This window comes from Zootoca vivipara, chromosome 10 (assembly GCF_963506605.1).
Source record: "Zootoca vivipara chromosome 10, rZooViv1.1, whole genome shotgun sequence".
In the NCBI taxonomy this organism is placed as follows: Eukaryota; Metazoa; Chordata; class Lepidosauria; order Squamata; family Lacertidae; genus Zootoca; species Zootoca vivipara.
In genome coordinates, this window is record NC_083285.1 from 17,032,080 (window position 1) to 17,044,452 (window position 12,373).

The 12,373-nt window shown below is 42.4% G+C and overlaps 1 protein-coding gene across 2 annotated transcripts in view; it reads left to right on the plus strand.

The window, feature by feature from the left end:
• FAM3C (FAM3 metabolism regulating signaling molecule C) overlaps nt 1-7,697 on the plus strand; it is a 33,663-nt gene extending 25,966 nt beyond the window's left edge. For both annotated transcript variants that reach the window (XM_060279573.1, XM_035127304.2), the window contains exons 6-10: nt 332-390; nt 1,813-1,863; nt 3,639-3,723; nt 4,794-4,920; nt 6,142-7,697. In XM_060279573.1, the coding sequence (XP_060135556.1) occupies nt 332-390; nt 1,813-1,863; nt 3,639-3,723; nt 4,794-4,920; nt 6,142-6,231 (412 nt within the window). In that variant the 3' untranslated portion in view covers nt 6,232-7,697. The remainder of the gene's footprint in view (nt 1-331; nt 391-1,812; nt 1,864-3,638; nt 3,724-4,793; nt 4,921-6,141) is intronic.
• The last annotated feature ends 4,676 nt before the right edge of the window (nt 7,698-12,373 follow it).

Here is a 12,373-nt window from a genome sequence, read left to right on the forward strand (position 1 = left end):
GGAATTACTTTTCTCCCTGAATTGCAGCTTTTCATTGTAGACCCTGGATGGACTCCTCTTGCATGTTAGCTCACTAGATCAGATGCACAGTCCAATTTGTTATGCTGACTGCCATCTGTAATAATTTAAAGTGATTATGGAAAAAGAACCAAACACTTCCTGTACCTGTAAGATGTGCAAATTTCATTTAGCCCAGAGGGGAGAAGTTAACATTTCTTACAGGACATCGTTAGAAAGTATACTGTACTCTCCACAACCTCCAGTTGGCAGCGGGGAGTTGCAGAGGGGGAAAGCTTGTCATAATTCCCTTTCTCTGCGGTTTTCGTTTCAGGTTGATGAGTGGCGTTAAAAACAACGTCGGAAGAGGCATTAATATAGCTCTGGTCAATGGTAAGTGACTGGTTTGGGGTTTTTAAACCATATCAGCATTCTTATATTAACGTTACAATTATTTCCAGGCAAGTAGTAAGGAAGCCTGAATGTTGGCGTGGAGAATTAGTCATAGTAGAAGGCAATTTCACATTTGGAAGGACTGGATCTAGCTGCAAATGAACAGTCAGTGGTAACTTTCAAAAGTGGCTAGGGTGACCTGCAACTAAATGTTGCAGCGTAGAGTGGTCCTGTTCAGGGTCCTTCCAGAATAATTCCATTCCACCATCTGCTTTCCCCACACATGCCCACTCCTCATTTTTCAGGGGGGTGGTCCTCTTCATCTAGGGTCCCTTCCCCCCCCCCCGCAAACCTTGGGCTTCCACCGATGCTACTGATAACCTCCCTTCTTTGTGTGTGGATGGCACCATTTTGCCAACACATAGATCTACACTTGGAAAAAGAGTGTATATGTATTGACTATTTCCTTGAGAAGAAAAATACAAGGTCTGGCTGGCACTGGTTCTCGCTTTGTTAACTGAAAGGTTTTATTCGCTCCTTCCTTCATGGCAGCCGACAGCACCGAAACAAAACCACAGTGAAACTTATAAAAGTTTATTGGATCCTTGCACGCTCTTGCCTTTTTGTAGTTGCTGAAGTCATTAAAAATAATTCCAAAAAGAGGTTGCTGCCATTGCCCTTTGCAAAAACCTTAATAATTGGGTGACTCTGAGCTGAACTGTTGCCCGTTGCTTCCTAGGATGTTGTCCTCTAGCAGTCCAGCCCCAAATGGGCAGAGTTTTGGGGGTATTCCTGCTAAGTACCTACTTCTTAAAACATTCATGAAACTCTTAAACCACTTCTGATTGTGGTTTTTTGTAGTTTACACAGTGATTTTGGTTTGCTAATGAAACTGTTGGCCAATAGGAGTTCACATTTCTGTCCCCAAACATAATCCAATCTTTGTGTGTACACTGCATCCCTGTTGTAAGCAGCCCACCTCGATAACTTTATTAAAAATCTTTACAAAATGACAACTTGCATCTGTTAGTACCGGTATTATATTTTTTAAAGGAAAAAACCACTAGTTTGGAGGAGAATTTCAGTGGAGGAGGGGTGAAAGCTTAACCAAAGTTTTGTGTAATGGCTTTTAAGATTCTGATAATCACTAGCTTTAAAAATGTGGAAATTGCTTGTGGCCTCTGCTGGTGATGGCTAAAGTCAAGCAATGGCCAAAGATGGAGGCATCCTGTACACTTAGCCAGATTCTGTCGCTGGTTGGCAGCTGTGTTAAAAGCCACTTTGCTTTGTTATAAGCACAACAATGCAGTGCCTTTTGAAGGGGCTGTTTGCAGCTTCCATGTAAGCAAAATCTGTTCACTTCATCTGTAGCAATTTTCAAACGTGCTATTGCATTAAACTTACTTCTTAATCCTTTTCTAGGTAAAACAGGTAGCATGGTGGATACAAAATTCTTTGACATGTGGGGTGGAGGTAAGTGCTGGAATACTTTGTTCTTATATTAAAAATCAGTATAAAATGAAAGTAGTTAAGCAAGTTTTCCCACTCAGATGTTGAAAGAAGAACTTTGAATTGAAAATTGCATTTTGATTTAAAAATAATAATAAGAATTGAAAATTGCATTTTGATTTAAAAATAATAATAATCTCAGAATCTGAAACTTGTTGGCGTTGCTAGGTTGTTTGCAGACTCGAAATATAAAATCTCCCATCAACTATCAAATACATTATATATATGCTGGGGTGTGTGTGAGCAAAACTGAATGCTCTCTGCATTTTTAGCTTGTGCAAATTGCTGAATAGGGAGCTGGGCATTTAATTGGATTGATTCATTTAATGGTATGATTGATTGCTGTACGGTGGTGGGGAAGAATGAGTTGGTTTTCTTTTGCTTCCTTGCAAATCAGGTTTGTTTGTTTGTTTGTTTGTTTGTTTTAAATGTGAAATTCATACTTTTTAGCTCATTTTCATTTTTAATTATTTTGCTTCCTGATCTTTAGAGGATGCTTGGATTTAGTCCTTTACTATGGATTTTCCTTGCATTTTTTTCGCAGCTGATTTTTATGTGGCAATGTTTATTTTGATATGAACGAGGATGCTCTATTTAGTTTAAGTTTTATTTTTGTTTTGGTATTATTTGCTGTTTATCTTCTGAGATGTCTTAACCTATGTTGTAAACCGCTTAAAAGTTTTGTTTAACTACGAGCGGTATATAAAGGTAAAGGTAAAGGGACCCCTGACCATTAGGTCCAGTCGTGACCGACTGGGGTTGCGCGCTCACTCGCATTATTGGCCGAGGGAGCCAGCGTATAGCTTCCAGGCCATGTGGCCAGCATGACAAAGCCGCTTCTGGCAAACCAACGCAGCACATGGAAACGCCGTTTACCTTCCCGCTATAGCGGTTCCTATTTATCTACTTGCACTTTGAGGTGCTTTCGAACTGCTAGGTTGGCAGGAGATGGGACCAAGCAACGGGAGCTCATCCCGTCACAGGGATTCGAACCGCCAACCTACTGATCAGCAAGTCCTAGGCTCAGTGGTTTAACCACAGCGCCACCTGGGTCCCACGAGCGGTATATAAATGGTCCAAAAACAACAACAACCGTGCTTCTGAAATCCACACAGCAAAAGGCTGGGTGCGTTTCGGGAGTACTCTTAGCTCGCAGCGGGAAATGGAAAGAACTAGTAGAGCCATGTGTGGAATGGAGTGTGCACCTAGAAAGTGCCCCCAGAAGATCACAGCTGGGGAACCTGTGTCCTTCCAGATGTTGTTGAACTACATCTCTCTACTTTTGGCTGGGGCCCATGGAGTTCCAGCAACATCTGGATGCCACATGCTCCTCATCCCTACGGTTGCTACGGTAGGATTTTTGTAATTGGCTTGCAGGAGTTCCATAGTAGACAGATAAATGTGGATAGCATTCCCCATTTGCAGGAAGTTAAAAACATTAGCCTATACCATTACATATTGGCTGTCATTATCATCAAATGCTAAACACCATGGCATGTCACCTATCACTACTGTGAAACGCCAGAAATAGAAATTTTGAGCAGTCTGCAAATACTTAGCATCAAAATTTAGCAAAGAACATTCAAGGGTAATTCTTAAATATAAATTAGTTTGGGCTCTTAATCTAACTAGCATTGCTATTTTCCATCTTATAACTTATTTGAAAGGAAGTTCCATGTAGAAATTTTAGCCCTGCATGCGATTGTGACTGTGTTGTGCTAAACTTCTGTTTCGTTTAGATGTCGCCCCGCTTATTGACTTTCTGAAGACCATTAAAGATGGAACAATCGTATTAATGGCAACCTACGATGATGGCGCAACTAAGTAAGCAGTTGCTAAGACCACCCAAAAAAAGAGGGTTGTTTACACATAGGGAATCAGTCATATGGATAAGGACTAAGGCAGCAATGTCTTAACTTGTCAGTTGCTATAGTAGCAGTGGAGGACACAAATTCTCCGAATGCTTGACACTCCTAAGGTCATTTCCCCAATCTGTAGGAGGCAGCTGAGCCTAAGCATTTGTGGGGAGGAGAGGATACACTTTGCCAAAGCATGGATATCAAGGTAGTGGGGTAGGAGAGCAGAAAATAATAATAATCACATTTTGCAACCAATGCAAATTCATGCATTGCAGGGGGTTGGACTAGATGGCCCACATGGTCCTTTCCAACTCTACAGTTCTGTGATTCTATAGACGAGTCTGAAAAGCCCGGGACCCAAATTTTCATGCTGTGGTGGCTCATTTACCAGTTACATATTTAGTGTTAGCTCTGGAAGCGTACATTTGACCAAACTAAGCCTCCTGTTCTCCAATGTCAGGTGGGGGGCTGGTAGTTGTGGTTTTGAGAAAATGTCCTTGTGGATCTAATTAGGTCCGTGGCCTGATCTAGCTATATAATCAAGCAAAATGACTAGGAAAATCCCTGAGAATTTCAGTGCATTTGCCCTCGAGTAGGCCATGCTTCTGGAGTTTACAGTTGGGGGCAAGTAGAAGGGGTAGTGGCCCAAGAGAGGCTAGGATAATTAGATGAAATACGTATTTTTCTTAAGTGACCATGGAAGTTTATCTAAAGCATTGGCATCATATAGCATCCATCTGTATCAAAGTGAAGGCACCACTGGACTTGAATTGTACCGTTTTGCCCAAAGTAAACACAACTCGAATGGCACACGAATTGGAATGGTTATTTGAATCAGTTGTGTAGATCGCAGACAGTCAATGTGACCCCCCCCCCAAGAGGTTGCTGCTGTCATCATCCCTGACATCTGGTCATGCTGGTAGTGGCAGATGAAAGTTGCACACTCAGAAGCCAACCCCATTGGCAACCCATGGTTAATACAGCCAGGACCTTATCAGTTCATTTGTATATTAATCCTTTTGAATCTTTTCCAAGGCTTAATGAAGAATCTCGGAAACTAATATCTGAACTAGGAAGCACAACCATCACAAACCTTGGCTTCAGAGACAACTGGGTCTTCTGTGGCGGGAAAGGAATCAAGACTAAAAGCCCATTTGAACAGGTTTGTTCTCGGGTTAACGTTTGGAAAAGCCACGTGGAGTCAAAGACTCACAGCTGACGCACCTTGGCCTCCGCAGGCAGCAGAATGAATGTCCTTGTAGAATCCTGAGATGATACAAAGGACTGCACTGCTTCAGGCTGCAGACAGAGGGTGCCCATTTTAATGTTTCTGCACATTAAACCAACCAATCTTTAACTAGCAATCCAGCACTTTAAGAGAGAGAAGTTTTAACTTTGCAGGCTTTCTGTTTGCAGGAAGTGTTTAATATAGGGAAACATTGAGTGGTTTCCACCTGCAGAATGAAATGGTGTCGCCTGTTCTGCCATTCCAGCATTTTAAACACCTTACTCTGCTACAAGAAGTCTCAGTAATACCTTTTGACATAATCCCAAAGCACATTGAATTTCCACCATTCACCCCGAGAAGGAAGTTGGAACTTGCCGTTTCTTTAACAGATACGGGAACATCCCAAATAACGCTCACATTTTTTGGATCCTAGATCATAACTACATTGCTTTTAACGGGCTCTGAAAATTAGCCCCGGAGCACATTCCTCTTCTGTATTACAGAGCTGTACAAATGTATGCAAACTTGCAACTGTTATATCTGCGTTCATTTGAATTTTCCCTTTCATTTGGTGCAATTGGAATGTTTAGTTCAGTTCTGTTACACACGTTTCCAAAAGCCTCTACCTTCCATGTTTTAGGCACACCAGCAAGTTTGCTCCATGTTTGCTTCCTTATCATTTTAAAAAAAACAAAACAGAAAGCTAGAATATAGATTTTAAAAATAAGTGTTTAGCCTTTGACCAAGGATAGCTTAACTAGGTGTCTTATCTTACTAGCTCACACTTCCAAACATGTTGGGGCTCTTCTACAGGGAGTAAAGTCTTATTATACCAGTTGTGACATACAGTGGTACCTCGACGTACGAATTTAATGCGTTCCGAACGCACATTCGTAAGTCGAAAAAATCCTATCTAAACCGCATCCAAGATGGCGGACAGAGCTCCATTCGTAAGTAGAGTTATTCATAAGTCGAGGTACCACTGTACGTGGTATTGTATATATTTGCAAGATCACTGTAGATGAAAGGAGATTATATAAAAAAGTTTTTATTTTGTAAATATATGGGGGTCTCTTGCTGAAAGGCTGAAAGCCAATTATCGCTTTAGTATTTTGACTGTTGCAATTGTTCCCCAATTACCCACCCTGTTTGCAGCATATTAAGAACAACAAAGATACAAACAAGTATGAAGGATGGCCAGAGGTCGTGGAGATGGAAGGTTGCATTCCACAGAAGCTGGACTGAAGGCATCGTCAAATGGACATTTACAGTGCAAAAGGACATTGGAGGGAAACTGCACTTTCTGCTGCTGTTGGGTAGAGAATACTTTGTATGGAGGAAGAAGAATTACTATGTATGGGCGCATCCCCTCCAGGCTAGTATCTCGCTCAAGGTCCATAAAAATGAATGGGAGCTGAGCAAATGAGCATGGTGAATCGCGCATTTCATTTTAAATGGGACTTGTGCAGGGATTTATCCGGCCAGATTGTGCCCCATGTAAATACTCTCCAAGCATGTTTCCACCTTAGAATGTGCATGGGCATTGACATTTTTGAAAATCCGATTTATTTATTGTCAAAACAGAGGTCCTCCTTTGGGTGTAAATGTGTACATAGGCCCAGACCGAGGGAATCACTCTTTCTAAGCATCTTCCTCCTCTCCTCTCCTTATTTGCTTTTCTTTTACTCCCCCCCCCCAAAAAAGCACAATGTTCAGGTTATTTTATGGTAAATCTCTTTTAGATCTACCAGCATAGGCCATTAAATGTACCCAATAAATAACTGAACTGATCCTGAGCTATGTTGTAGTTTGCTCAAACAATGGTGACGTTGGCTGCAAGTGCATATCTAGTGGGATATGTCAACCTTAGCCAAAAATGCGAACTTCTATTTATGCTCTGCCCTCTTTGAAAGCAGCATTCTTCTGTGATCCCTCCTCCTTTTCAAACCTTCAGATAGGTAAAGGTTGAGCGTTGAATACAAAATTGTAGGCTGCTATAAGAAGCACAATTAAACCCTTTAAAAATGAAAACCAATGTATATCATTGCGTTCGTTGCTATTGTTAGATTATCTGTGGCCCATGCTTCTGGTTAGCAAAACATACTGCTAATAGAGCAGTATAATGTAGTTGCTTTGTGTCTGTGTGTTCAGCTAGACATCTTTTAAAGTTCTATAAACCACCAACCACACCAATTACTTTAGATACTATTGGAGAGAAAGCCGCCATTGGCAGTTAGTGTTATTCTAGAAGCAAGCAATTGCATGTTAAAAAGTAGACTTGATTTCTATTAGGAATTAAACTCTGCACACAAATCAGCCAACCCGGGCAGTTTTGCTACCTACCCTACAAGTAAAAAAATTGAAGAAAGGGGTTCAATATTTTGGGGAAGGGAACTCTTACAGACCACATCTCCTATATTATACGACTGAAAAGGTTGCCAGTTGAATAGCTCGCTTAAACGATCGGGTGTAAAAGGGCAGACCACATCTTTACCGATACCGGTATTTGATGTTGGTTTACGGTGCATTTCACCACCCCCTGCCCCCTCCATCTTCCACATGGCAGCTGTGTGCATCCTATTGGTACCGATGGTTTCGAAAATCAATGTGCCACATTTTTGTGACTAGGCTCTAAAGGGCTCTACATGCACAGTACACACCTCTGGCAATCGCTAGAATCCACAGACTGCTTGTGCCCCCCCCCCCACAAATCCCATTCCTTCTCTTCCTGCTGCCCCCCCCCAATAAAAAAAACACCTCCAGGAAGCCAAAAGACAAGCTTCTTCCACAACTTGCTGGTACTTGGTGAGAATTGTGGGCCGTGTTCCTAAGTGACTCAGGCCATTTGGGTTCTGCTTTGTAGTGGGGGCTGCAGTGGTGCTAATTTCTGCATTCCTCCACTGGGGTTCCAATTTGGGGGTGCATTTTTTAGACTTGTACACAGCTCAGAGGCAGCGAACCTGCAGCCCTTCAGATGTAATTCAGCTACAACTACTGTCCCGTCCCCCACTGGTCTTAGAGACCTTATCAATGTGTAATATAATTTTGATGGTGTGTTTGCTGTAGGGGATCCACAAGTTTTACTCTTGTGTAGAGTCTTGTCAAGTCTGCGCTGTGTTGGCAGATAGGGTTAGGCAGCCTTCCCCGCCCCGACAGTAGGAGCATTTTAAAAACAAGCAGTTGACTTGGTTACTGAGAGTTGCAGTTGGACTAATGAAATATTGTTTGCACTAAAGATATTAAAGCAATACTGATAATTATGACTTAAAATAGTTCAGAAGAGCCACCCAACTTTCCAAACGAAGCGCTGGTGACTGGAATCTGAGCTGCTTTACTGTTTTAAACCTGTTCATACCATGTTTTTTCCCCTTCCTTCTTAGCAATTTACTGTAGTCTAGCAATAAAATGCATCCTCAACCGTCAAGGCAATTATTTGTAAATACCATGCAGGTTCATTGTTCATGTTCAGAAGAAATAAAAGTCACATTTCTGAGTATTATATTTTTTCATCAAATAAAGTTTTTTAAACCCACAACCAAAAGTTTTATGGGCTCCGCCAGAAGCCCATGTTTTTACTTGGTGTACAAAGATGCTGAAAGGCTGCCTTAGAAAGGCGAAGCACAAATGCGACAAAACCCAAGCATCAATTCCTGATTGGCTGCAGCTCTGCTGAGAATCCGCACAGTACCAACCTCTTTTAAAAACAGAGTTTGATGCTTGCAAGCTCTTGGACGCCGGTCCCTGGGATCAGGAAGTATGAAAACAACACTGTAGCTGCTTCATGCATACATTGTGCAAAGCATGCTAGCGGTGGGCATTTCCCAGGGAAATCCTCCTGAGCGTAGGTTTTTTCAGTGCCACAAAACCTCCCTGGGTTCTGGAACCAACTAGGGTTTCAGTATGTAGGGAAAAAGCCTATATATGTAGGCGTCCCCTTGCAGATGGCCCCACCTAAGGCTTGGACTTCGAGAGTGATGCATACCGTATGTAACAATAAATAATTTTTATTCAGTTAACAAAGGTGAAAGAACATGGGCATATTTTAAGTATAAAGCGATGAAATACAGCATCTTTTAAAAAAATCAAGCAAATTAGATGGAAATTGCTTTGCTATGCCATTAAGTTGCTCCACCTGCAATAATCTTACTCATTGTCCTGTTGAGTGTCTGTCTGTGCAGATGCCACGTGAGCTGCCTGCATCTCTGCTCTCAAACCCATGTGATGAGTTATAAAAGATCTAAAAACCGCCTTACCAAATAGGGAAGATTAAGCTTGTCGCCATCAAAGACAAAGGGGTGGGGTCCAGATCAAACCATACTTCAGGCAGAAACCACTGGAATCAATGGGCTCTAAGTCGGTTGTGGCTAATTTTAAGTTCCCACCAATTTCAGTCTAAGCATGATTAGTTCTGGACCCAACCCTATGACCACACTGCCAGTTCGACACACGCTTGCATGGGAAGAAGTCTCATTGATCTCAGACTTGCTGCTGAGAAGCCATTCACGAAAAACCAACACAAGCTTATCTCAGTTCTAGAAATTTGACAGGCTTAAATAAAACACTGGATGCGAACACGCATAACTTAAATACATGCACTATATAGACTTTTTGTCTTATCAAAAACACAAGACATTTAAGCATAATGCTTTCCTTCAAAGCTTCCATTTAAATAATAATTACCATGACATCAGCCGTCATTTTTGTGGAAGTAGAATCAGTCCCGAAAGACTGTGTTGAGGCTGCCACCCCTAATGCATGCTTAGCTGGGAGTCAAAACCACTGAACTCGATAGGATCAGAAGCAAGCAAGCATAGGAATGAGCTGGGTTAAGTAGTGGGTTTCATGTGCATATGTATTCCAGCAGTTGCAGGAAGCCAACCCACATGTGCATAGCATTTGGGGTTTTATGTACCACAACAGTGGCTGCAAAGCAAGATCTGCAAGAGCTAATAAAAATTCTGCTTTTGAGCTGAAACTCGAGGCTTGCCCAATTCTGCCAGCATTTCTCCCCATCAATAGTGCTGATGTTGACAAAACTCTGCTCGGGCTGCTAAGTAGATATACGAGCCAAGCTGAGTGGCTAAGCCAGCATATAAAATAACCAGTTGGGAGATTATAACCAGATGCAAGTAAGTCCATTCAAATCAATGAGATGCTTCCACGAAGAAGCCAATGATTCAGCAAACAGGCCAATGCATAACACCAAACAGGGCAGTTATGGAAGATGGAAAGGAGACCACTAGCCATTAAAGCAGGGTGGAGAAGTTCCAGCCTGCAGGCCAAACTTAGCCCAACAGGGATTCAGATCTGGAGCACAAGACTGTCTTCCTTGATCCACGCTCACTTGCTGCTCACACAACATCATATGTGACATCAGGTTGCAGCAGGTAGAAATGTGGCTTTCAGCGCATCATTACAAGCCTTAGAGCAAGCTGAATGAGCACTGGCAAACAGGCTTCCTAGGTGGCCCTTGCTCCCGTAGTAGCTGATGTCTGTAGGCAGTAGGTTTTGGAACTGCCGCCCATCAGCTAATGGGTAAAGGTGATGCTCGAGGAGCTTGAAAACAACATGCAAAGCTCTCTTGAAAATCCTGCTGTGCTTTGAAGTCCTAACTTTGGGACTTCAAAGCGCCCAACTACCTGACATCAATGTGAGGTCAGGTGTTGACAGGTGGGCAGCCCTATCCACCTGTGAAGTTTGATCCAGTAAGAATCTGCAGAGCCAAAAAGTTCACCACCTGAGAATTAAACACTTTCCCTCACACCTCTCTCCCCATAACAACCAGAAGCCATGATCCAGGAAAGCATGCACAAGCATACAGTCAGATTTTCTGCTGTTTTTAGAGAAAAGTCACATGCCATCTCACTGAATTTTAAAATTCAATTCAGAGCTGCTCCTGCTGTGCAACAGATTAACCTACTGTAGTTCATTGGTGGTGATTTTATGATACATCTGGTCCAGGCAAGGTCTGCAGTGCAGGAAAAAACAGCATAAACTTGAACCTCTGCTTGAACTCCTCCCACAATGGACAGCCCACAAATGTCTGAGACTGCATATTCTCTTAAGAAAGCTCTTAAGAAAGGCTTCTCTTAAAAACTATAGCCGAAATCTCCTTCCCTGCAATCTCACTGCTGGTCCTAGTTCCATCCTTTGGAACAGTGGAGAAGAAGCCTGTTCTGTCTCCTGTATGACATTCCCTTCAAATATTTGAAGGCTTGAACTTAATCATCACTCCTTCAGGCAAAGCATACCCAACTCTTTCAAGCATTGCACACAAAACTTGGTTCCCAGATCCCTCACCAGGTCAACCCTCCTGTAGACATGCTCCCCGTTGTGCGGATTCGAACTGCCGACCTTCTGATTGGCAAAACATGCTCCAGTTGGACAATGTCCTTAGAAACAATGGCACCATTCACAAAGCAGGAACGCCTTGACTTGCCTTTTTCACAGCACAACTTTATCCATGACTAATCAGAATGGGCCTTACTTCCAAGTAAGTACAATAAGTAAATGGGATAAACCAGCTTGGGTAAGCTAGAAGAGCCAAGGTGATTCAGTAGGTTGGTGAACCAGATTAAAAGAGTTGATCTGCCTTGGTAGCTCAGATGGCAGAGTAAGAGATTCTTAATCTCAGGGCTGTGTGCTAGAGCCCCATGTTGGGCAAAATATTCCTGTATTGCAGGGGGTTGCACTAGATGACCCTTGTGGTCCTTTCCAACTCTACAATTCTAAGATGTTTCTTCCCGTAAGACCAAAGGGCACACCAGCAAACACCTGAAAAACTAAATCAAGGGTAATTTTGTGTTCCTCTCTCTTAACTTTTTAACAGACTTTTTGCAGTAAGGAAAGTGACAGGAAAAGGCACTCGATAGAAAGTATGGGACAATGCTTGCTGTGACGCAATGTCATCTAACCTCTGGGCGAACAAATCAGGATGCACGTTCATTGAATAGCCAACATTGCCCAAAATAAATCCTAGAAAAGATACAGACATATTGCTCCCTTTAGATCTTTTTGACCCCCCTTCCTTCCTCCACCCGAGCTGGCAAACCACTTTTGACGGACCATACTTGCAATGACTAGGAAACGAAGACTGTGCCAAAAAAAACAAGACATTGATTAACCTGATCAGAATAAATGCCTCTTGCAGGGTGGCCAAAAAGATCTAAAGGGAGCAATATGTCCGTATCTTTTCTAGGATTTATCTACCCTTCTTAATAAGCTGAGCTGGCAGCTCTGCAGCTAATGTGAAGAAGATCATCATGGATTCATGATCCTCCTGTCAATGGAGCATGCACCAATTCGCTGACCCGCACACCATAGTTTTCATAGCACACTGGCATGTTATAGTCACAGACAGGTGTGTTTAGCAATAGCATATGGGACA